Source organism: Rhinatrema bivittatum, chromosome 7, assembly GCF_901001135.1.
Source record: "Rhinatrema bivittatum chromosome 7, aRhiBiv1.1, whole genome shotgun sequence".
Taxonomy (NCBI): domain Eukaryota; kingdom Metazoa; phylum Chordata; class Amphibia; order Gymnophiona; family Rhinatrematidae; genus Rhinatrema; species Rhinatrema bivittatum.
Window position 1 is genome coordinate 105,732,433 of NC_042621.1, and position 26,311 is coordinate 105,758,743.

Below are 26,311 nucleotides of genomic sequence, written 5' to 3' on the forward strand. Positions count from 1 at the left end.
AATAAATTAATTTAGTTTTTCTGCAGTGGTTTTGCAAAGGATGAATTACAGTCTTTGCACTCTGTTGTTTCTTTGCTGCACACTGAGTGTGGACTTTCCTGCCATTGTATCTTTGGCTTGCGAACAAAATTACTGACCATCTGGATAGACACAGACTAATGGGGCAGAGCCAACATGGATTAAACAAAGGGAAATCTTGATTTACAAATCTGTTATATTTTGTTTTTGAAGGGGTGAGTCAGTTGATACAGTGTATCTGGATTTTCGAAAGGTGTTTGACAAAGTCCATCATAAGAGTTTCCTTAGGAGATTAAAAAAATCATGGGACAGGTGGCAGTAAGTGGTTAATGACAGGAAACCGGGACATGTTTTTTTCTTTCAGTGGAGAAAGGTAACTATTGGTGTGTCTATTCTGTGAGTGGTGTGTTTTTTTTGTTGTTTGTTTTTATTGAGTCATTAGATACAGAACAATAAATGACATAAGAAAAAAACAGCCATAACAAACATATTGGCCTATGTATGAGCATAATGACCTACCTTTTTAACATTTTATAACTCTAAGGAAAATAAAATGACTGCCCATCTGAACGAAAAACCATACATACACATAACCCGCTCAGACACTCAAACCCACCAGAGCAACCCACAGATAGTGACACTGGTAAAGCGAGCAGGTCATCTTTCATGCCAAGGCCAAATGAAGACTTTAACAAGTAGTGAGCAGTTTTTCCCACAAAACAAAACATCCTTTAAGGAAAAGAGAAGATGTCTGATTGCCAAGTCCCGATTCTGAAGTAATTCTATTTATGCAGTCTGCTGCAGCAGACCCTTCCACTGGGTGAAAGAAGGAAGGTCCTCAGATTTCCAACTCAGCAAAATGACTTTCTTTGCGAGAAGAGGGGCCATATCCAGAAATCCTCTGCCCATACCCCCCCCCCCCCCCCACGAGGTAGGGAACATCCGGCATCCCAAAAACAGAAATATACAGCTACTCCAAACCATGAGACATCACAACCAAGTGTTGCGGGAGCGCTAGGGAGCTCCGTGGAAGCACTGCGGCAGGGAAGAAGTGTCCAAGCATGGGAAGAGCAGACTGACCACTGAGCCCTAACCTCTTCCGAACTTGCACGCACCGGTAGAGACCCAACAATGCAATGCTGGTCTCTGGAGTAGCCCTCCAGCCACTTGATAGCCTATTCAGACCTGCCACTAGGGAGTGGCAGATGTGGCAGGATGGACAGAGGTCGAGGACAAACAATGGTACTGGAACTAGGAACAAGACGGGACCTCGGACTTGGACTAGGCTTGAAGACTTGAACAAGAAGAGGTTACTTGTAACTCAGATGAGACAAGGACGCTTGGAGCTTGGAACTTAGATGAGACGAGAACGCTTGTAACTCAGATGAGACAAGGACGCTTGGAGCTTGGAACTTAGATGAGACGAGGATGCTTGGAACTCAGATGCAAGATGCTCAGACGTGATGGATGGAAATCAGGCGTAGGCTCAGGAGAGGATTCCGGTTACTCAGACGAGGATTCTTGGAACTTGGAAGGACTCAGATGAGGACTTGGAACTAGAACTCGGATGAGATGAGACAGATTCTTGGAACTTGGACGAGACCACTTGGAACTTGGAAGGGATGAGGACAAAGACTCAGGATACTCGGAGACTTAGACAGGCACTGCCCCTCAGGGCACCCTACACAGCCGACATGGGCTGGTCGAGGACCACCCTGTCCCACTGCGCACCCTACACATCCTGAAGAGGCTGGTCGCAGACCACGCGGAGCGCGAACAAGCACAGGATTGAGGCTTAGGACGAAGGAGGAATCGGGGCAGTGCTCGAAGACAGATCCAACCGGAAGAGGGCTCCAGCCACCAGACATGGACACTGGATCGATATGGATTTACTCCCAGGAAAGGTCAGCTGGAGACAGGGTCCAGGGCTGAAGCTGGAGACAGGGTCCAGGGCTGAACCTGGAGCTAGGATCTGACGGTATTTCAGGATCGGGACTTGACGAAGGACATCAGGATCGAGACTTGGAACTCGAGACATCAAGATCAGGACTTGGAACTCAGGATTTGGAACATCAGGACTGGAACGTAAGGCATCATATACAAGAAGATACCAGGACATCTATGGCATCTGGACATCAGGGACATCTGGAACATGGCGGACGAAGACATCAGAGGACAGAGATGTCTGGACATCCGGAGACAAGGGGACTTCTGGACATCTGAAGACACGGAGACGGGATCTGACGAGAGATCAGGACATGGAACAAAGATGAAGACGAAGGTTCAGGAACCATGGACGAAGACAAGGAATACCAGCGAAGAACAGAATGCCTTGAAGAAGCGAGGAAGGATCATGGAAGACTCCTGGAATGAAAAGCTGGAACTGAAGATCCAGGAGCAATCCAACTCATGACTAACTTCTTGCGAAGGCAACGATGGAATGAAGGAAGGCCCTCTTTATAGGGCTGAAGAGGAAACGCCTTAGAGGACATCAGCAGGAGGAGCCCAGGAGGACAGCCTACTGCTGGCCCTTTAAATGGTGAAGAGAGGTGCGGCCGCATGCCTAGAAGGAAGGCAGGACCTTGGAGAGTGGTGTCCTACCGCACAGGAGGAAGCAGGCCCCGATGGCGGTGGCTCCCTGCCACGAAGAAAGAAGAGTGGCGGCTCCCTGCCACATGAAGGGGAGCTCTGGGGCAGCCCCCTGGTCACAGAAGAGGACCTGGGCGATGGTGGCTTCCGAGCAGCGGAAGAGGAACTTCGGGGTAGCCTCCGGGCCACGGAAGAGAAAAGCTTCGGCGGCGGCCTAGCCGTAAGGAAGAAACAGGAGCGGCACCAGACCGCAAAGCCAAGCCAAGCTCCAGTGTTGGCGGCAGCCTTGCCACGTGGAAGAGGGCCCAGGCAGTGGCAGCCTCCGGGCCACGGGAAAGGAGTGTCGGGGCAGCCTCTAGGCTGCAAAGAGACGGCAATGGCTCCCAGGCCGCAAGGGAGGCCTGGTCGGCGGCAGCTTGTGCCATGTGGAGACTGCGCTGTTGGCGGTGGCCTCCGGGCCGCAGAAGAGACTGCACTGGCGGCGGCCTCCAGGCCGTGGAGGGTGGCTGGTTCGGCGGCGGCCATTAGGCCGCGAAGAAGGCAGTAGCCCACTGCAGACGGCAGTGGTGGTTGCGGCAGCCTCCAGGCCGCGAACAAGTTGAGAGGCTGCTTGTGGCCTAGCCGCAAGTAGCTTCGTAACACCAAGCAGTTTATCTAAATATGTCGTGATATGATTCCAAAAAGGCTGGAGTTTAGGGCACCCTGTAAACAAATGATAGAGTACCAGGAGCAATTTTACATTTCAAAGAGTCATCATAACCGCACAGTTTTATCAAAACACCCCGAACCCTAAATATATATATTCTAGGCAATAACTTAAACTGAATTTCCCTTATGGAGGCAGCTAAGTAATGACTATAAATCAGCATAAAGGCTTGGGACATTATCCCTGGGAAAACATCTATACCAAGATCCTCACTCCACTTTCTTGCCAAACGGGCCAGGTAAGGAGTGGGCAAAGCGGAGAGTAAATGCCTTGCCCAAATGGCGATTTTATTGAATTTAGGTGTAGTCTCTTAAAAAAAACAACCCCCAAAAAACCCCCTTTCCTCATCATCAGTAAGGACAAGTAAATAGACATCACCTTTGATCAAACTATTACAGTAATGATGGGCTTGAAGATAGGCAAAAAATGTCTAGAAATATCCCACTCCTCCCGCAATTGCTCAAACGAGTAAAGACGAGAAGAGTCATGATCCACCAGCTGGGCCTCACAGCGAATTCTCATCTCAGACCAACCCTGACAAATGGAGCCACCTAAACGGGGGATAAAATTGGGATTCCCAGTTAAGAACTAAAAGGTGAAACAAGCTTGCTATGAGCCCCCAACCCCTGCCAAGTTTTCCGGAGATCCATAAGCCAAAATACAGAATTATCATAGAAAGTACATTTACCTGCTAGCAAATTGCTAAGTTAATTGGGGTCGAAGGAGCCGTCCAATCTGACATCAAACCCTGCACAAACCCCCACTCTTGCAAGTAACAAAGAAGGCAGGCCACATTACAAATGTGTAAATCTGGAAGAGCTATCCTGCCGAGTTTACGTTCGAGCCTCAACATGTAGAACCCCTACCATAGATCAGTAGGCCTGAAATGTTAAGGCCAAAAGCCACAGTGGGAGCATTTGCAAGGGGTAGAGAAACTTGGGGAGGACCACCATCTTAACCAAAGCACTTCTACCCAAAATGGAAAGTGGGAGTGCTTTCCATCTCAGCAATAAATTCTTAACATTGCACAAGACAAAATCAATATTGAGGGCATAGAGTTCCTCAACTGAGTGTGCCACCTGGATACCCAAAATCCTAAAGTGAGATCCAGCCCAAGTGAACGGAAAAGGCTCATCCCAAGTACTCTGCAGACTGGGAGATAATGGAAAAGCCACTGATTTGCCATAGTTAATCTTAAACCCTGAGAAAGACCCAAAATGGTTGATAACATCAGTAATGTCCCCTAAACTATCAGTAGGGTTTGGAATCCGCAAACAGGCTTAGTTTTATGGACTTCTTCTCGATCCAAATGCCCTGAAACGAGCGGAGGAGCCCGTAGCTTAATCTCCAAAGGTTCCAGAGCAAGGACAAACAACAAGGGAGAGAGGGGGCATCCCTGTCTGGTACCCCTACCCAAAAAAAAACCCAGCCTCTGAGAGGGTCCCATTCACCAACAGTTGCGCCTGAGGTAATCCGTATAATAATTTAACCCAAGAGAAAATAGATCCCCCAGATTTATAATGCTCCAGTACTTTAAGCAAATACAGCCACTCCACATCGGGACTGAGGAGAAGGCCAGTACAATTGTTAGGTGTGGGGGAGAGTGCAACCAGCAAAGTTTTCCAGAGATTAGAGTTGGAAAGCCTCCCTTTAATAAATCCCATTTGGAGTGGAACGATTACTTCCGAAGCCACTGAATTCCCCCGCTGGGCCAAAACTGCTGCCAACAATTTTATATTTCCTGATTAAGGAGAGAAATGGGTCTGTAGGATGGAGTGAGAGTAGGGTCCTTCCCCGGTTTAGGTAACAAGACCGCAGTAGCAAGATTATGCCCCCTGCTCCCGAGCAGCATGAAAGATAGTTTTTAAAGGGAGAAGTGTATGGTCACCTAACAATTTGTAGAATTCTGGTCCAAGTCCATCAGGCCCCGGTGCTTTTAAAAGCTTCGGTTGCTTGATTGCCCTGTGGATTTTCATCTCCTGAAGAGGCATGTCCAAAAGCTCTCGCACACGCACGCTCGGCTCCGGTAATTCCAAGTCCCGAAAAAAAAAAATCATGATAAGCTTGCTCGTTAAATGGTCCAGCTGTGTATGATAACTTATAATATGAGACAAATGCTTTGGATATCAAAGAAGGAGTAGTGAGATTCATCGCGTTTTCCCTAGTATGAGTAATGAACCCTTTCTGATGGCCTGCAGAATTCACCAACTGGCTAGCAATTTACCAGATTTGCTTCCCCATTAATATAATTTATATTTAAGATATCAGATATTCTGTTGTGCTTTTATGTCTAACAGAGAATTTGGTTCCCTGCGGGCCGGCTCCAGGCTCTCCTTTGTGTCCTGTCTAAGATCATGCATATGAGCACGGCGCAACGACATGATCTTCTTTTTTCGTAAGTGCCAAAATGGCAGAGTCCCTATCTTGCCGAGAGCGAGTTTGCTAAGCTAAAATGTGGCCCTCAATAACTTCCGTGGCCGCACTTCAAAAACCGATCGGAGTACCAACTTATTATAGAGAAATTTAGATATGAGAAAATAATCCAATCTAGGGTATACATTATGGACCTGAGAGTAAAACGTAAATTCCCGATCCTCTAAGTGAAGTGTACGCCAGGCATTTCATCTCTTGGGACAGGAAGCCCGCTCCCAGATCAGCCTGCGTTTTCTTAGGCGGGTTACAATCCACCAAAGGATTGTCTTCTACATTAAAATCACCACCCACAATCGCCGCATAACCATCCCAGGCCGCTACCTTGGTCAGAAGAGTAGAAAAGAATTTATGGGAATGTATCTGGTGGTTTGTAATATCTGTAAAATTATACGTTAAAGTCAGTGAAAGTGAGATGATGAGATTTGCAGATGACACAAAGTTATGTCAAGTTTCCAGATCATGAATTGATTGCAAGAAATTGCAAAAGGACCTTATGAAATTGGGGGATTGGGCATCTAAATGGCAGATGAAATTTAATGTGGATAAATGCAAATTAATTCATATAGGGGAAAAATAATCTAAACATGCTGCTGGGTTCCATATTAGCATCATCGCCCAGGAAAAAGAGTACAGAGGATATAATGCCTGTGTATCGAGTCTTGAGTCACCCCATCTCCAGAAAAGGTAAGGAGAAGAGTGATGAAAGGGGATGGGACGCTTCCCTTATGAGGAAAGGCTGAACAGGCTAGGGCTGTTCGTCTTTGAGAAGAGATGAGGTCTGTAAAATCTTGGGTGGGGTAGACTGGGTAAATGGAAAAACTTATTATTGTGATTTTCTGTCTCTTTGACGCCCTTGCTTACCGTTTTGAAATGTGTGTCGAGCAATTTTTTGTCCGCTGATATGGAACCTCGATTTTAAAGTTCATTTTCTTTTCTCCTTCCTCGTTTACTTGCTAGATATCTGAAATTTACACAGAATTCCCTACCAGAAATAAAGTATCGGCAGTGTTTTCAGAGTTGCTACTGTAAATTTGTGAAGGATGTCGGTAAATATTTGTATTTATATTTCTACAAGGGAGCTTAGAGAGTGAAAACTATATTATGTACACAAGTTTGTTTCAGCTGTTCTAGTCTGAATTACAAGGATTCATTTTATTTCATTGCTTTTCTCCTGTTTGCTTTATTATATACTCCTGGGGGAATTCTGCACGCAAAAACTTAAAAGTTATGCAAAATTCTGCATACTTTATATTGATCAAAATAACACAATATGCATGATAGTGTTTAAGTAATTAATTTGAAATGCAATACAGAAAAAAGTTATTTCTTAAAGATGCAGAGTTTTAAATATTTTGAGCAGAATTTCTTTAGAAGTTCACTGTAAGAGTAGCTCTTTCACCCTCTCTCCCTACTCCTGTGTCCAATTTCCTTTCACTTTGCCCTCTCAGGTCCCAACTCCTCCACCTTCCACTATCTCTCCCCTCCACCTCTAGGCTCAGCCTCTTCCACTCTATCGCCAGTCCCAGAGTTTGACCCCATTCTCAGTACTGCCCCTCACACAGGCTCCCTCTGTCCCTCCCTCTGTCACACACATGCACACCCTCTTATACAGGCTCCCTCTCTCTTTTACACACACACATACTTGCACGCACGCGCACACACCTCATACAGACTCTCTCGTGCACACCCAGGCTCCCTTTCTCTCTCATGCATACACTCTCACAAGGCTACCTATATCTTACTCTCATACACCCTGCACACTGGCTCCTTCTCTTGTTCACACCGCCCCTACACATAGCCTCCCTTTCTCACACATACTCATGCCTTCACACGGGCTTTCTTTCTTATACATACACACACCCTCATACAGGCTCCCTCTCTCACAAACAAAGCACCCTCACATACACACATTCCCTTTTTTACACACATCAGCTCCCAATCTCTCACACATATACACACTCCTTCACAATCTCCTCACAAACACTCCTTCTTTCTGGCACCCACACACGTTCTCTCACTCCCCAGGCTCGCAGTCTTGCACACACACATGCACACCCCGACTCACTCTCACCGGGGCCTGCTCCTTCTTTGCTGCAAGTGGGATGGCCTTTGCTCGCGGGACGCTGGGGCTTACTTTATCTTTGCCGTGAGCAGGATGGGCTCTGCTGGCCACTCGCCAGAGCCTGCTCGATCTTTGCCAAAATCTGTGCAGAAAATGGAATTTCTGCACAAATTCTGCACTCCACAGTAACGCAGAATTCCCCCAGGACTAATTACATTAAAATACTGATAAATTCCTAGGGAAAATAAAATAAAAACTGAAAACGAAGGTCCCTAAGCATGACAGATCCAAGCACACTGACAGTCTCCCAATCCCTGTACAGAAGTTCTTTGCTCTCTTTCGGGCCGATACAGTAAGGAGCGGTAGGAAGAGCTGCGTTAGTGCCAGGCGCACCCGCGTTTGCCGCACGCACAGTCCTGCTCACCTACCGCTCGCACAGTCCTGCTCACCTACCGCTCGATACTGTATTTAAATAGCTTGCAAATGCAAGCCACGTCCAAGAAGCGTCTGTGAAGCGTTAGACCCGTGCAACCCATTTTACTGAATAGGCGCTTAATACAGCGCCTATACAGTATCCTGAGTGCGCTGGTACCTGTCATTTCAAATATCATTTCAAATGACATTTGAAATGACAGGCACCAGGAAGTGGATCCCAACTTTAACCCATGAAAACCTAAAATCCCCTCCTCCCGAAGCAGCTCGACATGTGCCAACTTACTTTTTGTTGCTTTTCAGCCCTTTCAACTTTCCCTGCCGTCCTCCGGAGGGGGCAGCTGGCGGTGAAAGCGGCTTGCAGCGGTCCTCCTCGCGCAGGTCCCAGTTCTCCTGCCTCAGCCCTTATCTGCTTAAGGAAGATTGTGAAGTCAGGTAAGAGCCCACTGTTCTGTGCCCTCTCCAGTCATGGCGCGAGCGAAGCGAAGCGTACTTTCATTGGCTTTGCGCCCGTCAATTTGGGCGCTCCAGCCAATGAAAGCACATGGACGGACGGGCATGACATCACCCGCCCGTCCATGTGCTTCATTGGCTTGAGTGCCCAAATTGACAGGCGCTCAAGCCAATGTAAGCACATGGGCGGGCGTGACGTCACGGCGTGCATCACGCCCGCCCGTCCATGTGCTTTCATTGGCTTGAGCGCCCAAATTGACCGGCGCTCAAGCCAATGAAAGTACGCTTCACTTTGCTTCACTCCGCTCGCGCCATGACTGGAGAGGGCACAGAACAGTGGGCTCTTACTTGACTTCACAATCTTCCTTAAGCAGATGAGGGCTGAGCCAGGAGAACCGGGACCTGCGCAGGGGGGACCGCTGCAAGCCGCTTTTGCCGCCGGCTGCCCCCTCCGGAGGACGGCAGAGAAGGGAAGGGGCTGAAAGCAACAAAAAGTAAGTTGATAACATGTCGAGTCGCTTCGGGAGGAGGGGATTTAAGGTTTTTAGGTTTCCTTTTGGGGGAAAGGAAACCTAAAAACCGCCTACCCCTACCCCTACCCCTGCCTCTAATGCAGGGGTAGGGGTAGGCGGTAAATTAAACGCGTGGCAAAACGGCAGGGTAAAAAAGTGATAGTCGGGGCTCGCGTTACTGTATGGGAGGGAATAGCTAATTCGATCGTTTACATCTAATATACATGCCACGGGCGGAAGGGGTTACCCGGTGATTTAAAGAGGCGGTAAGAATGGGTTAAAGGCGATAGTGTATCAATTAGGGGTTGGGACTAGTAAGATAAAAGGGAGGCAAGTTGGGTAGGGGTTTAGGAAGTCTGCTCCTTTACTAAGGCGAACTGGCCTAATGCGTCGTCATGTGTACCTATTAAACCTCCCCCTTACACGCTCGAGATGGGATTCACGTGCACATATGCGCGTTGATATAAAATCGTGCTCGCAGGTAGCTGATTTTATAACATGCGTGCATAAACGCGCGCATGTTATAAAATTGGCATGTCCAGGTACCGGCAAATGCGAGCGCGTGCGTCATTTTGAAAGTTACCGTCCCTGTGAGTACCGGAGGGAGATAAATGATTTGACGAAGGTCACAAGAAGTGTAAGCAGGGGATGTAGAATTTGAGCTCTGGTTATTAACGAGTTGCTCTAACCACTGGACCTGGTGGGTAAGGCCTGCTTGGTACATGTTTAAAGACATTTTAAAGTCATTTGTGACACAGTCTCCTCATCAGTGTAGGTAAGCCCTCAGAAGACACACAGTGCCACTGTATAGCAGAGATAGCTCACCCTGGCTAACAGCCTTGGTCAGTACTGATCATTTTTAATCACTTATTTTTTGCATTATGGTATACTTATGGAAACCTCCTCCTTCTTGAACTCACATAAGAGCACAAGAAATGCCACACTGGGTCAGACCAAAACCCCATCAAGCCCAGCATCCTGTCTCTGACAGTGGCCAATTCAGGCAGGACCCCAAAGAACAGATCCAGTCCTTCCTGCTGAAAACCAATGATAAGTAGTCTCTTCCCCAAGTATACATGGCTTATAATGGTTTATGGACTTATCATCCAGAAATTTGCCTAAACTCTCTTTAAATCAAGCTAAGCTGTTTTTTTTACTATATCTTCTGGCAACAAAGACCACAGTGCGGAGCAAAAAAATATGAAATACTTCCTCTGATTTGTTTTAAATGTGCTACCTGTTAGCTTAATGGAGTGTCCTCTTGTCCTAGTAGTATTTGAAAGGGTAAATGGTTCTAACTAGCGGAAACCTTCAAACTATATTTGAAGGCAACTTACTAGCCCCAAGCAGCCACCCCTGCTCCGCCACTCTCTCCCCTCCAAATTCATCCCCACTGCTCTTTCTTCCCCCTGCTCCCCAACTATACATCCTTTTGGTGGCGGAGGCTGCAGCTGCCTCTCCCGCCTTGAAGGAACTAATTCAGCCGCTGCCATTCTGGGAACTGTGCTGCTGTGTCTGGCCTCATGCCACATAGGATTTCAGAGTTAATTCTGCGCCTTTCCAAAGCCATGCGCAAAGCAAGTTACAATTCACTTGCAGTAGTCAGGTCCCTGCCCCAGAGGGCTTAACATTTATGGTGGTACCAGAGGCAATGGCGGGGTGAAGTGGCTTGTCCAAGGCCACAAGGATTGCCAGTGGGAGAAGCAGGATTTGAACTCTGGCTCTTCCTGCTAGGCCACTTCTTCATTCCATGTGCACAGGCGTGTTTCCTGGAATGACAGACACTGGGTATTAGGTAGGATATAATTTTAACGCAGAGGCCATCACATAGTAAAATTGCATTTGATGGTGTAGAAATTTTCTGTCCACCTATGTCTAAAGCTGTTGTTTCATGCTCTCTGTTATTGTTTCCTTGGAATTTAGCAAGTCGGTCCATCACTTATTTTAAGTGAGTCATTAGAGTGCCAGTTGTAAACCGCCTCCCCGGCGATAGTTATTTCTGTTAAATGTGAACCGGAGTGATATGTATTGTATACAGGAACTTCCGGTATATAAAAACCAAAAATAAATAAAAATAAATAAATATTTTTATTCACTACTCTACTCTGATCATAATTTGTAACTTTTTGATTTCCTGCTATCCAAATAAACAAGTCAACTTTCTTTTCAGTCTTGTACCTCAAATTCTGTTTATTTCTGCAAGAAGCGGCACTTCCAACCCTAAATAGAAGGCATGGTGCTAACCTGCACAGAGTGTTTGGGTACTTGCCAGGTTCTTGTGACCTGGTTTGGCCTCTGTTGGAAACAGGATGCTGGGCTTGATGGACCCTTGGTCTGACCCAGCATGGCAATTTCTTATGTTCTTATGTTGCAGTTAAAACCCTGTAAAACCTTGCTGAGCAGACTGGATGAGCCACTCGTCTCTTTCTGCTGTCATTTACTTAGTTACTATATCTCTTCCATTCTGAAATCCCAAAATCCAGCAATCTAGAGATGGGTCCAGAAAATATACGCATACAAAAGGGGTGGAAAACCAAATCAACAGTGAAAGATTTTTTGGTAAAGATGATCTTGTCCAAACGGTTATGAGCTGTTCAAATGATAAACTTTTAAAGAGCGGGGTATTGGTGCTTTTGTGAACAGTCATGCTCCCCCGACACCTGTGTTGTACATTAATAGCGACCTTACTTTCTATCCAGACCTTCCCTGTAGACTCTGCCACTATAACCTGTGTACGCCCATATTCTCCCGCGTGGCGTTCAATCTGCGATATGCGCCGCCACTGGTCTTGTTTAGCTCCCGTTGCTATTTTTCAAAGATGCCTTCTCTTTGCATAACCTGTGCAGTTTGCTCACTTCATCTGAATACAAAGTACCTATTGACCACTGTCCCTCCCTCTGGACATGCTGCATGCGACCATCGCAAGGCTTGTAAGCTGTCTCTTACACTCGCAGCTTTCACCCGCCTGGTCTCTGGACAGGTCTTCCCTTTGCCTTTTTCCTCTGACTGCTCTATGCAAGGTGTAATCTATGTGATATGCTGTCCTTGTCCTTTGTTGTATATTGGGAAAACATCTCATGCGATCCGTACCTATATCTACGAGCATTGCATGTGTATATGTTTGGAGAAACCAAATGCACTCCTCGTATCTCACTGGGTCAGTGGTCATCATGGTATTGACTGTCTTCATTTTTTTTTATTATAGAAGCAATTTTGTAACCCTTTAGAGTTTGTGTTTTTCTGTCTCTTAATTCGCCTACTGTCATTTCTGGCATCTCCCCAGTACCCCTTTTACACCATTCTGACAGTTTAGTCATGTGACTGTTGGTGTGCTTTTTTGGCATTTAATTGTAAGCTTCAAAGACACTGCTGTAATGCTGTTCTTGTAAACCTGAGAGCGTGGCTTGTGCAGTGAATTTTTAGATTTTTTTTTTTAAACTGTTTATTTAGAATTGCACAAGTTTACATAGTAAAGGATTAATACAACAAAATATTGTTATATACAGACAATGAGACCATCCGCCAATATATACAGCAAATGTGAACCAGAGTACATAAATGTTACATCAAGACACTCCCATGACTACCAAAAAAAAAAAAGGGGGGGGGGAATGCCCTGGGTTCTCCTTTTTTACCCAGCCATGATGGTCGCCGCATCTCAAAAAAGATATAGTTGCGATGGAGAAGGTACAGAGAAAGGCAGCCAAAATGATAAAGGGAATGGAACAGCTCCCCTATGAGGAAAGATTAAAGAGGTTAGGGATGTTCAGCTTGGAGAAGAGACGGTTAAGGGGGGATATGATAGAGGTGTTTAAAATCATAAGAACATAAGAAATTGCCATACTGGGTCAGACCAAGGGTCCATCAAGCCCAGCATCCTGTTTCCAACAGAGGCCAAAACCAGGCCACAAGAACCTGGCAATTACCCAAACACTAAGAAGATCCCATGCTACTGATGCAATTAATAGCAGTGGCTATTCCCTAAGTATAATTGATTAATAGCCATTAATGGACTTCTCCTCCAAGAACTTTTCCAAACCTTTTTTGAACCCAGCTACACTAACTGCACTAACCACATCCTCTGGCAACAAATTCCAGAGCTTTATTGTGCATTGAGTGAAAAAGAACTTTCTCCGATTAGTCTTAAATGTGCTACTTGCTACTTCATGGAATGCCCCCTAGTCCTTCTATTATTCGAAAGTGTAAATAACCGAGTCACATCTACCCGTTCAAGACCTCTCATGATCTTAAAGACCTCTATCATATCCCACCTCAGCCGTCTCTTCTCCAAGCTTAACAGCCCTAACCTCTCCAGCCTTTCCTCATAGGGGAGCTGTTCCATCCCCTTTATCATTTTGGTTGCCCTTCTTTGTACCTTCTCCATCACAACTATATCTTTTTTGAGATGCGGCGACCAGAATTGTACACAGCATTCCAGGTGCGGTCTCACCATGGAGCTATATAGAGGCATTATGACATTTTCTGTTTTATTAACCATTCCCTTCCTAATAATTCCTAACGTTCTATTTGCTTTTTTGACTGCTGCAGCACACTGAGCTGACTATTTTAAAGTATTATCCACTATGATGCCTAGATCTTTTTCCTGGGTGGTAGCTCCTAATATGGAACCTAACATCGTGTAACTACAGCAAGGGCTATTTTTCCCTATATGCAACACCTTGCACTTATCCACATTAAATTTCATCTGCCATTTGAATGCCCAATCTTCCAGTCTTGCAAGGTTCTCCTGTAATGTATCACAATCCGCTTGTGATTTAACTACTGTGAATAATTTTGTATCATCCGTAAATTTGATAACCTCACTCGTCGTATTCCTTTCCAGATCATTTATAAATTGAAAAGCACCGGTCTTGAATGCGTAAACATGAAACGGTTATTTACTCTTTCAGATAATAGAGGGACTAGGGGGCATTCCTTGAAGTTAGCAAGTAACACATAGAGGAATCATATATGAGTGAGAGCCCATTGGCAGTTTTATGAGGCGTTGGACAAGCCTCCAGACCCTTAAAGTATGTGGCACTATGTTATTATCTCGCATAGCAGACCTGAGGGTATTCGAGGTGGGAGGCATATACAAAAGAGACTCCAGAATGCACCCTCTGGCAGCCTGCCTCTCCATATCTAACCAGGCTCCCTTAAGCAAACCAGATGACAGGCCCAGTAGTACCACTTAAACTCCAGTAGACCCAGTCCTCCCAGGTTCCTATGTTTAATCAATTCCGAATATTTTAACCGAGGTGGTTTCTCCTGCCAGAGGAAACTCACTAGGGCACTGTTAAGGGTTTGAAATACTGAGCGAGGAATATCGCAGGGCAGATGCATAAATAAGTAAATAAAACAAGGTAGGACTGCCATTTTTACAACATTTACTCTACCTAGTAAAGCTATAGGCAATTGCTTCCATTGTTCTAAATCTTTGCGGATCGTAGCCACTCTTGGAGCATATTTATCCTTATACAGACTGGGACAATTCTTAGAGATCCATATACCCAGGTATTGGAACCTGTTGTGGGCTCTCTGCAGGAGATCAGTACCCTGCACATTTTGATTTTCCATTGCAATGAGCATTATCTCGGATTTGGAGTAATTAACCGTGTGTCCTGACAGAGAACCGTATAAATCTAGGAGCTGACGCAGCGCTGCAATAGAGCTTCATACATCTGACAAAAAGAATAAAGTATCATCAGCGGACAGAGATATTTTATGGGATCCCCCTCCCATCGAAAAAACGTGTATTTGCTGGGATCCCCAGACTGCCTGCGCCAGAGGTTCTATCGCTAAATCAAAACGTATTGGTGAGAGGGGACACCCATGTCTTGTGCCCCTCTCAATACCAAAAGAATCAGAAACCATCCTTCCAGATAACACCCGCGCCCTTGGTCCTGTATATAATGTCCTGACCCCGGAAATGAAAACTTCGGGGACATGTAAATGGGTGAGCACAGCAAACATGAAGGGCCAGGAGACGCGGTTGAAAGCTTTATCCGTGACCCCGGATACCGTTTTTACATATTTTAAGCCATTTACATTTGTTATTGCCTGTTTCTTATCCTTAACTGCTGTCATTTCTTTTTATAGACTGGTCCCTCCCAACACGGTCTGTGTCGGGGGACCGTGACTCTGATTACAGAAGCTCGAATACCCGGCTCTTTAAATGCTCATTAAAAGCTTATTATTTGAACAGCTCGTTTTATTTACTTCTTTACCAATTCTTTCACTGTTGATCCAAAAAAAATATCCCGAAACACATATGGCACTACGCTTTTGCCAATACGTATTAGCATTTCCATTATCCTAGAAGGTATAATAATATGGAGTCTAAGGAGAGTTCTATGAATATTCAGATTTATTTCTTCCCATACTTGGGAGGTTAATTCTAGTTGCAATTCTTCTAAACACTTTTGATGAATGTAAAAGTTGTCTGCCTCTGTTGTCATCTTTCATTATATTTGGAATTTAGTCCCATATTTCTTTATTCCTTGTAGAGTTCTGAGCATTGGCTTTTTTTTTTTTAGGTCCAGGTTGTGCCATGATAACATTTCTAAATGGCAAATATCGAATAAAATCTGAATTCTGTAAATTAAATTCCTTCTGGATCTACTCGGAGCTTTTAATTATAGATCCCTGGTATAACAGACACATTCATGAGAACTTTTTACTTCTCCATTTTTGCTTATTGTTGAATAGTAAACCATGGAGCCAAAGGTAGGGTTTTTCAGGAGCTCGCAGTTTGAACAGTTTTTCTTTCAGATTATTGTCTTTTACAAGAACTTTGCAAGGAATGATTAGTCCTTGTGTTTGCACTAAGGTTCTCCAAACTTCTCTTCTTTAAGAATGGTAGGACATGTAGGAGCACGTCCGGGCACCCTGCCTTTTCCATTCTCTCTAACCACAGCACCAAGAATCCTATGTAAGCTGCAATATAATCTCTTCTAAAGCTGGACATCACTAGTCCACGGAGATGTGTATTAAGCTACAATATTTTATATCCTAGCTCTTGGTCTTTTACCAAATTCACTTGGGAGGGTTAACCTGCCACTTATGTACTGAAGAATTTTTTTAGTGGGATTCTGATAAGAGTGAGAGGAATTTTGGCAGAACCTTTTCTCCGTTGACAAGCAGGGTTGAATCATCTGTGGGGGGGTGACGTCATCTGATAGTGCTGAATGGACCCTTCTCTTGTTTTGCCAAGGATGTTTTCTGCCTTTTACCTAAGTCAGTCGTGGAGTTGCCTGCATTTAGGGTCTGGATCTTTCGAAGATTCCCAGAAACTTCATGTTTTAGACGTATGAAGGACTTTAGTGAGGTATTTGAAGGTCACTGATCAGTTTCAGAGATCATCTTTTTCTTTCATTCAGTGGTCATAAGAAAGGGGAGGAAAGTCGGATAAATTAATCCAGCTAACTTTGGAGGCATATTCAGCAGTGCAGACACACTGTTGAATGTAGCTATCTAACAGGCCGCTGGCTATCTAACAGGACACGCGTTTTTGACATGCTAGATTTACCCCTTATTCAGTAAAGGGTAATAGCGCGTCGAAAACGCGCGTCCAACCCCCCCCCCCCCCAGAAACTAATAGCGCCCACAACATGCAAATGCATGTTGATGGCCCTATTATTCCCACACGATTCACTAAGTAAAATGTGCAGCCAAGCTGCACATTTACTTTTGAGACCTCCGAATTAATATCATCATGATATTAAGTCGGAGGTCCCAAAAGTAAAAAATAATTAAAAATTTAAAATCAGCCTGCGGCTCGCGGGTTGAAAACCGGACGCCCAGTTTTGCCAGCGTCCAGTTTCCAAACCCGTAGCTGTCAGCAGGTCCAAGAACCGACGCCGGCAAAATTGAGCGTCGGCTTTCAAACCCACTGACAGCCGCCGCTCCTGTCAAAAAAGAGGCGCTAGGGACGCGCTGATGCCCTTAGCGCCTCCTTTTACCGCGGGCCCTAATTAGCTTATTTTTATTTACTGGATCGTGCGCACAGGACACTGGCCTGTGTGTGTGCCGGGAGAGCGGACGCTCGCCCACTCTCCCACGTTTCTTTCTGTATCGGCCTGTTAATTAGTTAGCCTGTTAATTATAGCTGACTAATTTTAGGACAGCTCTTTGATTCGACCAGATTTAGTTGGCTAAGTCATCAGGCTAACTGAATATCGGAGTTAGCCGGCTAACTCAACTCCTCCCAGTTATGCCCCTGGACCACCCCTAACTTATCTGGCTAAATTCTAGCTACCTAACTTATTAGCCTGCTAAAATTTATCCAAGTAAGGGCTGAATATAGCCGGTTTTGCCATTTAGTTGAATAACTATTATGTTGTCTGTCTAAATGGCTTTTGAATATGGACCTCTGGATATTTAAGCCCCAGATGTATTTTTTTTTTGGGGAGGGGGAGGGGTGCAGCGAGTTGAGAGCCTGTCTTTCCAGTTCCCACCTTGTTGAAGGTGGCTTGGGTACATCCCATCCATCTGGACTGGTCTGGGGACAATAAGGAAGTCAAAATTGGTTCTTACCTGCTAATTTTCTTTCCTGGAGTCCTACCAGACCAGTCCAGAATCCTGCCCTGAATTTCTGAAGACTTCTTTTTTCTGTGTGTATATATATCTCAGATGCATTTCTGTTTGGCATTCAAATTCTTATCGAAGGAGGGGGTTTTCCAGTTAGCGTTTCGGGTTTACCAATAGTTTCTCTTTCCCCTTGTTGAAAATAAGGGGGTTGATTTTTTTTTGTTCTTAGCTTGGATACTGATTTATACTGAGAGACTACAGGTGCCTCAATATCTTGTGTACTAACGGTACAGGAAAACTTTTCTTCTGTCACCATCTGCTGGTAGGCGAGAAAAACCCATCTGTCTGGACTGGTCTGGGAGGACTCAAAGAAAGAACCAATTTTTCCATTTTCCTTTATGCTTGATGCCAAAGCCAGAAATACTTTAGCTTTTCTAAAACATTTTGTGGATACCGAGCAGTAGGTTGCGCTGTGATCCATTCAGCATGTTAAAAGCATGTATTGAGAAACAGCAGTTACACGGCTTTGGTTCTTTTGTCTTGTGTCTCCCTTTCTAATATAGAATCCTCAGTCTTATTCGCTCGTTAAGGCATTTTTTTCTTGCTCTCTACACATTCAAGCACTTAAGAAAGATGATTATGTCTTATATTGTAATGTTAGGAAATACAAAGAGATAGATGCCTGTAGTCTTTTTCAATTCCTTTATTGAAGTGGAGACGTAAAAGGATGATATAGCCCGACTCTGGCCGAGTTTCGCCACTTATGACGGCTGCCTCAGGGGCTTGTATGTACAATCATGGACTCTTGATTTGGTTCAAGTCATGAACTTATTTGTTAATTGTAGTTGCATCTGTATAATCCGCAACAATGTTCAATCTTGCAGTCCACTATAGAATCCGGGTCTCCACTTGTGATGCCAAACGGCTTTCATAGATCGCCTTCCATTGTGCTTTTTGGGTCCTTATATTGTAATGTTTCCTTTGGTCAGACCTCCAGGTAAATCAGGAAATATCTCTTTAAGTGGTGGGCAAGTTTCTTCTCAGACTCTTTCTGGCTTTCCAAGGATATCACTTTGTTCTCATTCCCTCTGGAGCATGCATGGAATTCAGCTGTGTCTGTTCCGTCTTCTGTCTTTTTTTTTCCTGTTCAGAAGGATACAGTTAATAATCCAACTCTCCAACTTCTTTTCCTTTAATTGGGCTCTCGTGCCATGTGTTTCCTAGGCTACTTCATCAGGTTTTTCTGCATGCTCGCTCTGCTGCCAGTAAATGAAGCATTCCCCCGCTGTGCTTTAGTGTTTGCTGTTCTTCCCAGGGTGTGCCTCAGTTACTTCGCTCTCTCAGTCTACAGCACTTCCCCAGTTTCCCTATGCCTTAGAGTCAAATGTGCCACTGGATCTCTGTACCTCCTCTTACTGATTTTGTTTTCAGCAGTTTCCTACAGCTATCGCCCTTTCTGCCACTACTTATTCACTGCATCTCTCCTTGGCGTTCTCACCTCTGACCGTTCTTTCCCCCTTCTCTACACTTCAGAGGTTTAATTGCCGCTCTGCAGTTTCTCCGGAGCTCCCCAGTCACTGGTGCCGCTGATTCTCCATTATGCCGCCACCTCCAGTTTTCAGCCATAATGTTCTTAATTATAACATTTTCTAGCTTTTAACATTGCCATCAGGTCTTTTTAACTTTTCGTCAGGAAATTATAGTGTATTTTATCATAAGGGCAGGAAAGGAAGTCGGAGGTGGTTTTGAGTAGCTTGCGTAATTGCAACGTGCGCAGGTACTTTTTCCAAGAGTACTTTGTTAGTTTCCTTTAGAAATGAACACACAATATGCAAGCTAAATGTGCCTGCATACTTTCCATCTGCTATTTGTACAGGCAGCTGTGGGATTGGGGGGGGCGTTCAATAGCACAAGTGCTTTTGAAAATCCCATTTTTATGTACTGTTTTTCTCCTCAGCCTAAACATACGTCTGGGAATTCTTTTTTATAACATCCCTAAAAGTATATGTGCAGTGGAAGCCCACATATGTACTTTTAGCTAGATAGAGGACAACTTTCAGCCAGACCAATTTACCCAGATATTTATTTGAGACACTTCTGTTTCACCCATAATCGACCAGCCATGCTGAGTGGCTTGCAATAAAACATTCAGAAATTGCCCTCTGAATAAGGCAGTCATCTTGGAGCGGGCTCAGGATTTAGCTGTATTTTTTTCTGTCTGTCAGTTGTCATGGAGAAGGAACGAGACCGACGCAGGCTGTTTGTGTCCAAGAAGAGTGGCCAATGTCTGAGACCGATGGATAACTGACATGCAACAATCCATATTCAGGAAAGACTGAATTGGTATATCCCAGGTCGGAATCGGCATTCTTCTTAGGGAGCCTTATTAAGGGAATCAGCATAGAAGGAAGCTTCTTTAGTGTCTGTTCGACATGAGGGCCTTCAGGTGCAGTGCGCCCCAGCTATGGAATCAACTGCTAGTAGACGTGCGGCTATCATTTAGGAAGTTGGTGAAGACAGGTTTATTCGTCCAGCTAAGTATACTTGTTTGGGGCAGGATTTGCTCTGAGCTAGTTAAGGAGGGCAGGGAAATCCAGTAGAGATGCTGTGAACTGATGAAGAGTAATGTTGATGAAAGGCTGAAGTCCGGTGATCTAAAATCAGACTTATGAAGTTCAAGGCCTTGCATGGTACGATATCATCTTGTAGCACCTCAGCCCTGAAATTGTATGTTCCCGTACGCCACCTGCTTTCTCGGGGAGAAACTGTCTGGAGGTCTCCGCTTGTTGTCACTTAAGCTTGTATGAAATAAGGGAATGACTCCTGGCTGTGGCCGGTCTAGCTCTTTGGAACTCTGTACCTGAGGGCTGAGACTTGTATACAAACTTTTAGAAAAAGTTGAAGGGCTTTTTGTATGAACGAGCTTTCAGAGAGTAATATCTGGTCAACCGAATATAGCAACTTGGAAGATGTGAGCCCGCTGTGATGTATTTGTTTTTGTGACACTTTTTTTTATTGTAACCTGCCTAGAATTTTAAATATGTGGGGAAAAAAGTATTTTTAAATAAATAAAATGAATGTGTTGATTAAGAAGGAGTTAGCAGTTGAAACAGTTTAGGCCATTGGGAGAGCAAAATTGCTCAGTCAAAGTGGAAGATGGGGCGGATAACTTCTGCCATTTTTACATAGAGAGTAATGTTGTGATGTTTTGTAGTTATGTGATTTTTTTTTTTTTTTTTATTTGTGGTGATCTTCTGTGTATTGCAGAACTTGTGACTTTTATATTAAATTTGTCTGTATTTTGAGGGAACATTTGTAACAGCCCTCCTGAATTAAGCAGCAAATATGCGCATGTAAGTTACACGAGTTTTGAAAGCTGACTTTTGTGGTTAAGTCTGTTTTTAAATATTATCCCACCAACTCTACCTGCACACCATTATACCTGCAATTATGTATGTAGAAAATGTTTGTGGAAATCCAAAAACATGCATCCACACCCCTTCCCACCTCCATCCCTGGGAATGCTTCCGCCCAGCCTGACTAAACTTGTGCGCATTCTGGGCACATGCGAGTATGGCTACCACATTTTGAGTAGATATTTTTGTAAAAGGCCACTTCTGTGGGTTAAACACCATTTTAACCTCGGAAACGCCTTTGAAAAATTATCCCTTTTCTCCCTTTGTTTTACTTGTAAGGATCCGGGATCAGTTGGGGTCAGACTCTGAACAGGTTAGAGAGAGAAAAGGTTGTTGTGAAATCCCAAGATAGAAAGCATGAGAGGTAAGGATGCAGGAAGAGAGCGGGGGAGAATATGACTGTAACGCTCATAATCTGAAAGGTGCATGTAATCCACAAAAAGCACCTTTCAGTGGAAAGGAAGACCTAAGGGGGTGGATTTAGGATTCCCTTAGGGAAGTATTTATTCACAGAGAGGGTGGTGAGTGCATGGAATCTGAGAACCTGGTTCAGGCACTGAGGATCCTCCAGAGCTGAGTGAGCAAAGGATCAAACCTGGAACAAGCCCAGAGGATCCTCAGCAGTGCTGAAGCGAGGGGAAAGATAGAGATCAGGTAGGATCTGGGGTATTGCAACAGGATGGGAAAATGGGCTTTACAACCTTTATTGCCCATCATGTTCCTAAGAAGAGAGAGAGGGTGAAGGAAGGTTGGGGGTTTGTTTTTTTTTGGATTGGGGGGGGGAGATTGTTTTTGCAACGAACTTGAAAAAAAAGTCTCTCTACTCCTAGAACATAAGAACAGTCTGGTGTAAGAAAACAGGCTGAAGAATTGGACCCTGTGACTTTCTCATGTGACAACATTATGAAACGTCAGTCATCTTATGTATGTAAAGTGTAATAACACCAAAAGCCCCAACTTCCTCCTCCCTCGGGCCATGAAGAGCTGCTGCTCCCAGGATTCACTCCCCTTCTTCAGAATCTCACTGAAGTTGAATCCCCTAGACCCAGCAGGACACCCGTTCTGTTGTTCAAGCATCTTTGTTCCATTTTAAAGGGGCTGGTTGCTGAGAAATAGTTCTGTTTAGTTTTATATACGTCTCAGCAGTCTGTTTGCAAGAGCACCTTGCACTCTCCCGCTACTATTGCACACAGCCAGGGCAGGTCTCGGAGAGAGACCCGGGGTGCCATGGGAGCAGCCACAAGCAAAGGCAGAGTGAGTGGGGTTTGCCTCTGTTTGACTTTGTACAACTGCTGCAGTTGATCTAGCATTTTCTTCTCCTACCCAGGTGACCGCGATGTCATTGGATTGCCGAGGGCAGCATGCAGTCCTCTCTGGGTGAGTATTCCTCATAGTGTCTCTCAGCGATTCCTTCATCTTGCTGAGACCAGCGTCGCAAAACTGAACGGAAGGGCACTAATCTTTCAGGGAGCCCAAACAGCAGGAGTAGCCATCACCGCTCAGGAGCCGCAAGCTGCCTCCGTTCAGTACTAACTTGGAGGGAAGCATGCATCTCGTACCATGCTGGGGCCTTGGGTTCCAAGTGAGCAAAAACCTCCATTCTGCAGCACTTGGGACTCTGCTTAGCTTCTGGAATCTGATGGGGCCAGGCCCCCAAAGAAATGTGACTTCTACATATCGCATAAGGGCCGATACAGTACAGTGCACTCCACCGCGTTCGAAAACACGCGTCCAACCCCCCCCAAAAACTAATAGCGCCCGCAACATGCAAATGCATGTTGCAAATGCATGTTGCGGGCGCTATTATTATTCCCGCGCGATTCACTAAGTAAAATGTGCAGCCAAGCCGCACGTTTTACTTTCAGAAATTAGCGCCTAACGAAAGGTAGGTGTTAATTTCTGCCGGCGCCGGGAAAGTGCACAGAAAAGCAGTAAAAACTGCTTTTCTGTGTTCCCTCCGACTTAATATCATGGCGATATTAAGTCGGAGGTCCTAAAAGTTTAAAATAATTAAAAAAAAAAAATAAAAATTTAAAATCGGCTCGCGGGTTCAAAACCGGATGCTCAATTTTGCCGGCGTCCAGTTTCTGAGCCCGTGGCTGTCAGCGGGTTTGAGAACTGACGCCGGCAAAATTGAGCGTCGGCTGTAAAACCCACTGACAGCCGCCGCTTCCGTCAAAAAAGAGGCGCTAGGGATGCACTAGTGTCCCTAGCGCCTCTTTTTACCGCGGGTCCTAATTTGCATGTTTGTCCCCCCTGAATCACGTGCACAGGAGAGTGGCCTGTGCGCGCTCTCCCGCGACCTTTACTGTATTGGACTGATAGGTAGGTTAAAGACTCCAGTACCGGGAACTCATGTCCTTGGAGAGTCCAGCAGCAGTTCTGTTATTATTGGGTGTAGGATGTATAGCAACTTGTCTGGCAGCTAGAAGAATTCTGGAATGTGATTATCACCTCTTAAAACAGGAAAAACAAAATATGCAAGAGAAACTTCCCCTCTTCCCACCTTCCATGGTAAGATAACAGTGTTTTTATGTGTTTCTTGCAGCCGTCGCTTCTTGTATATAGTGAACCTGGATGTGCCCACAGAAGGACACAGAAAAATCTCTCGCCAGAGCAAGTGGGACATTGGGACCGTTCAGTGGAATCCCCATGAGAGTTATGCGCACTACTTTGCAGCTTCGGTAATGGGCTCCGTGACGGGGGAAAGGCACTTTTGCATGCTTACAGAGTCCGGGCCCAAGACTGTCAGTCAGAAAAGTCTGTGAGGTGTATTGGCAGAGCAAGCCATCTGTTAGGACTAAGGTGCCTACCCAGAGCCTTGTTGGAACAGCAGGAGGTGCCGCAGAGCAGAATTGTGAGGCACTGCAAACCAATGAGTGAGGCTCGTACTGGAATAGCTGGGGTGATGTAATAGTTTATCCACAGAGCTGGCTTTTACAGGACCAGTATGCTTTCTTTTCTCCCCTCCCTTTCTTTGTCAGTATGATCTTCTGGTGCCCATTACGACCTGAACGAATCTGTTGGGACCTGAGGAATACTTTCCCCGTCTGCCTCCTGCTGCTTGCCTCATTTCATGCTTTTGTGATTTCAGAGCAACCAGCGCGTGGACCTGTACAAATGGAAGGATGGCAGTGGCGAGGTTGGCACCTCCCTGCAGGGACATACGAGGGTCATCAGGTACGGTTTATGCACATCTGATAGCAGGAAACTTGCAAGCAAAGCATTTGTACTGGGAAGAAAGCTATTTAAAGAGCAATGGTACGGTACTTGAGGTACCACTCCCCCCCCCCCCCCCCCCCATCTCGATTTTATGCTTTTTATTGAAACAGAATAAAGTGAAAGATTCATGTGGTTCTGGTGAGCTGAGCAATCCTGACAGTCTGTCCCCCGATCACTAAAGTAGCAGGACTTACAAATGGAACAAAAAAAAAATCCAGGCAGTAGTTAAATAAGGATATCCATTCCAAACAAATGGAAATGCTGTCTTCAGACACAGTTTTTGGGGATCCTGCTTTTCTTCTGGTCTCTGGGAGGATTTGGGCTCCACAGAGCAAGCGTGGCTGGGAGATGGGAGCTACACTGGCGCTTGTCTTTTTTTTTTTTTTAATTTTTTTGTAAACTGTGAGGGAGAGCCACTTGAGCCCACAGGACCATTTTAGCTTTTTTTTTGGGGGGGGGGGGGGGAGGGGATGGGAGGCACCAACGCTGTCTGTGCAATTCCTCCTCCCGTGTTCACATGACTGGCTCCATATTGTGCAGCTGGGCCGGATGGTTGGCCCGTCCTTTTCCCTTTCCCCGCAGGTGAAGCTGCTGCCACCTTTAGACTGCCTGGCCAGAGATACTTGGGCCTCGGCACCTATATTGTACCACTCTTGTCACTGCTGGTGCCATGTGCTCCCGTTGCTTTTCATGTGCGTTGAGGGAGCGTCCTGCCTCTGCTTTCTCTCTGTGTTAGGAGAATGGTCCTGCCCCCCCCCCCCCCTGCTTTTTCTGTAAGGAAGGAGAGGTAAGGCTGTGACTGAAAAATAAGGAGCCATTTCCATACTGATTGCAAATAGATAGACCACTTAATTTTTATTTAAAAGGATGTCCCACAGTCCTCTTAATTCCATCACTAGCCTGTACCCCTCCTAAGCTTTGAGTGTGAAGGTGAACTGGTGGGCTGTGCCCTGCACAAAACTGAGTAGATGATCACTTGCAGCCCATGGGCCACCTGTTTGCCCTTGCAAGCCTTGGACGTAAGCATGTATTAGAGAAGTACACAAAATAAGCCAGCATTCCCTGTATGTACCCAGATCAATCCAGACTCCTGGGTCTTGCCTCCCTGCCAGCAGATGGAAGCAGAGAAAGTTTTACTGACACTGTTCCTATCCCAATGTGCTACCTGCAGTCCCTCAGTATTTCTCTATCTCTAGCAGATGGTAGATGGTGCAAAACCTGCAGTCTGGAGAGAGAGAAAAAAAAAAGATGAAAAGACATCATTTCTGGATCATCCCAGAGGATTGTGAGGTCCTGGTAGGGGTCATCCCCCTGGTTTGAGGTGGACGAGCAGGAGGTTGGTGATGCTTCTGACACCTCAGTCCAGAGGTCTGTGGGATGGACATCTGGTGGTCCAGATCCCTCATCACCCACGAGACCATGGTGGAACATGTTGGCAGTTCTGCATTGCATGCCCAGTGGAGCAGGGAAGCATCCCTTTTATATGGTTGGTCCTGGGCTGGGTCGCTAAAGTTTGGTGAAAGGAGACGGAGCCAGTGGTCTGGCTCTCTTCTGATCTGCCATGTGGCCTGTGCTCCTGGAACTGGAACCTCTGCACTAAAGGAAAATATTGGTTTCTAGGTCTGTATTTGTTCTCAGAGACTTAAAAAGAACAAGGAGCTAGTTAGAGGAATCTGTGCAGCAGCAGAGTTCTGGGGGGAGCTATCTTAGCAGCTCGGGGAGCTCAGTGATGGGGTTTCTCAGCAGCTTCTCTTCCTGCAGAGGAGACCTGGTGTTGGCACCATGGTGCTGAAGGACTGTTCCCTGCTTGCCGTTGAGGTGCGGAGAGGAACAGTGACCTGGGGGGGGGGTCTGTATCGAGCATGACCGCACCGGTAGAACAAGCCTCCCGGGTGACAGAGTCCAGCGCTGAGGCTTTCCCCATCAGCATGGAAGTGGC

The 26,311-nt window shown here is 45.6% G+C and overlaps 1 protein-coding gene across 5 annotated transcripts in view; it reads left to right on the top strand.

The window, feature by feature from the left end:
• Positions 1 to 26,311, top strand: part of WDR59 (WD repeat domain 59) — a 283,191-nt gene that overhangs the window by 2,096 nt on the left and 254,784 nt on the right. For all 5 annotated transcript variants that reach the window (XM_029608874.1, XM_029608875.1, XM_029608876.1 and 2 more), the window contains exons 2-4: positions 22,478 to 22,527; positions 23,699 to 23,834; positions 24,245 to 24,330. In XM_029608874.1, the coding sequence (XP_029464734.1) occupies positions 22,478 to 22,527; positions 23,699 to 23,834; positions 24,245 to 24,330 (272 nt within the window). The remainder of the gene's footprint in view (positions 1 to 22,477; positions 22,528 to 23,698; positions 23,835 to 24,244; positions 24,331 to 26,311) is intronic.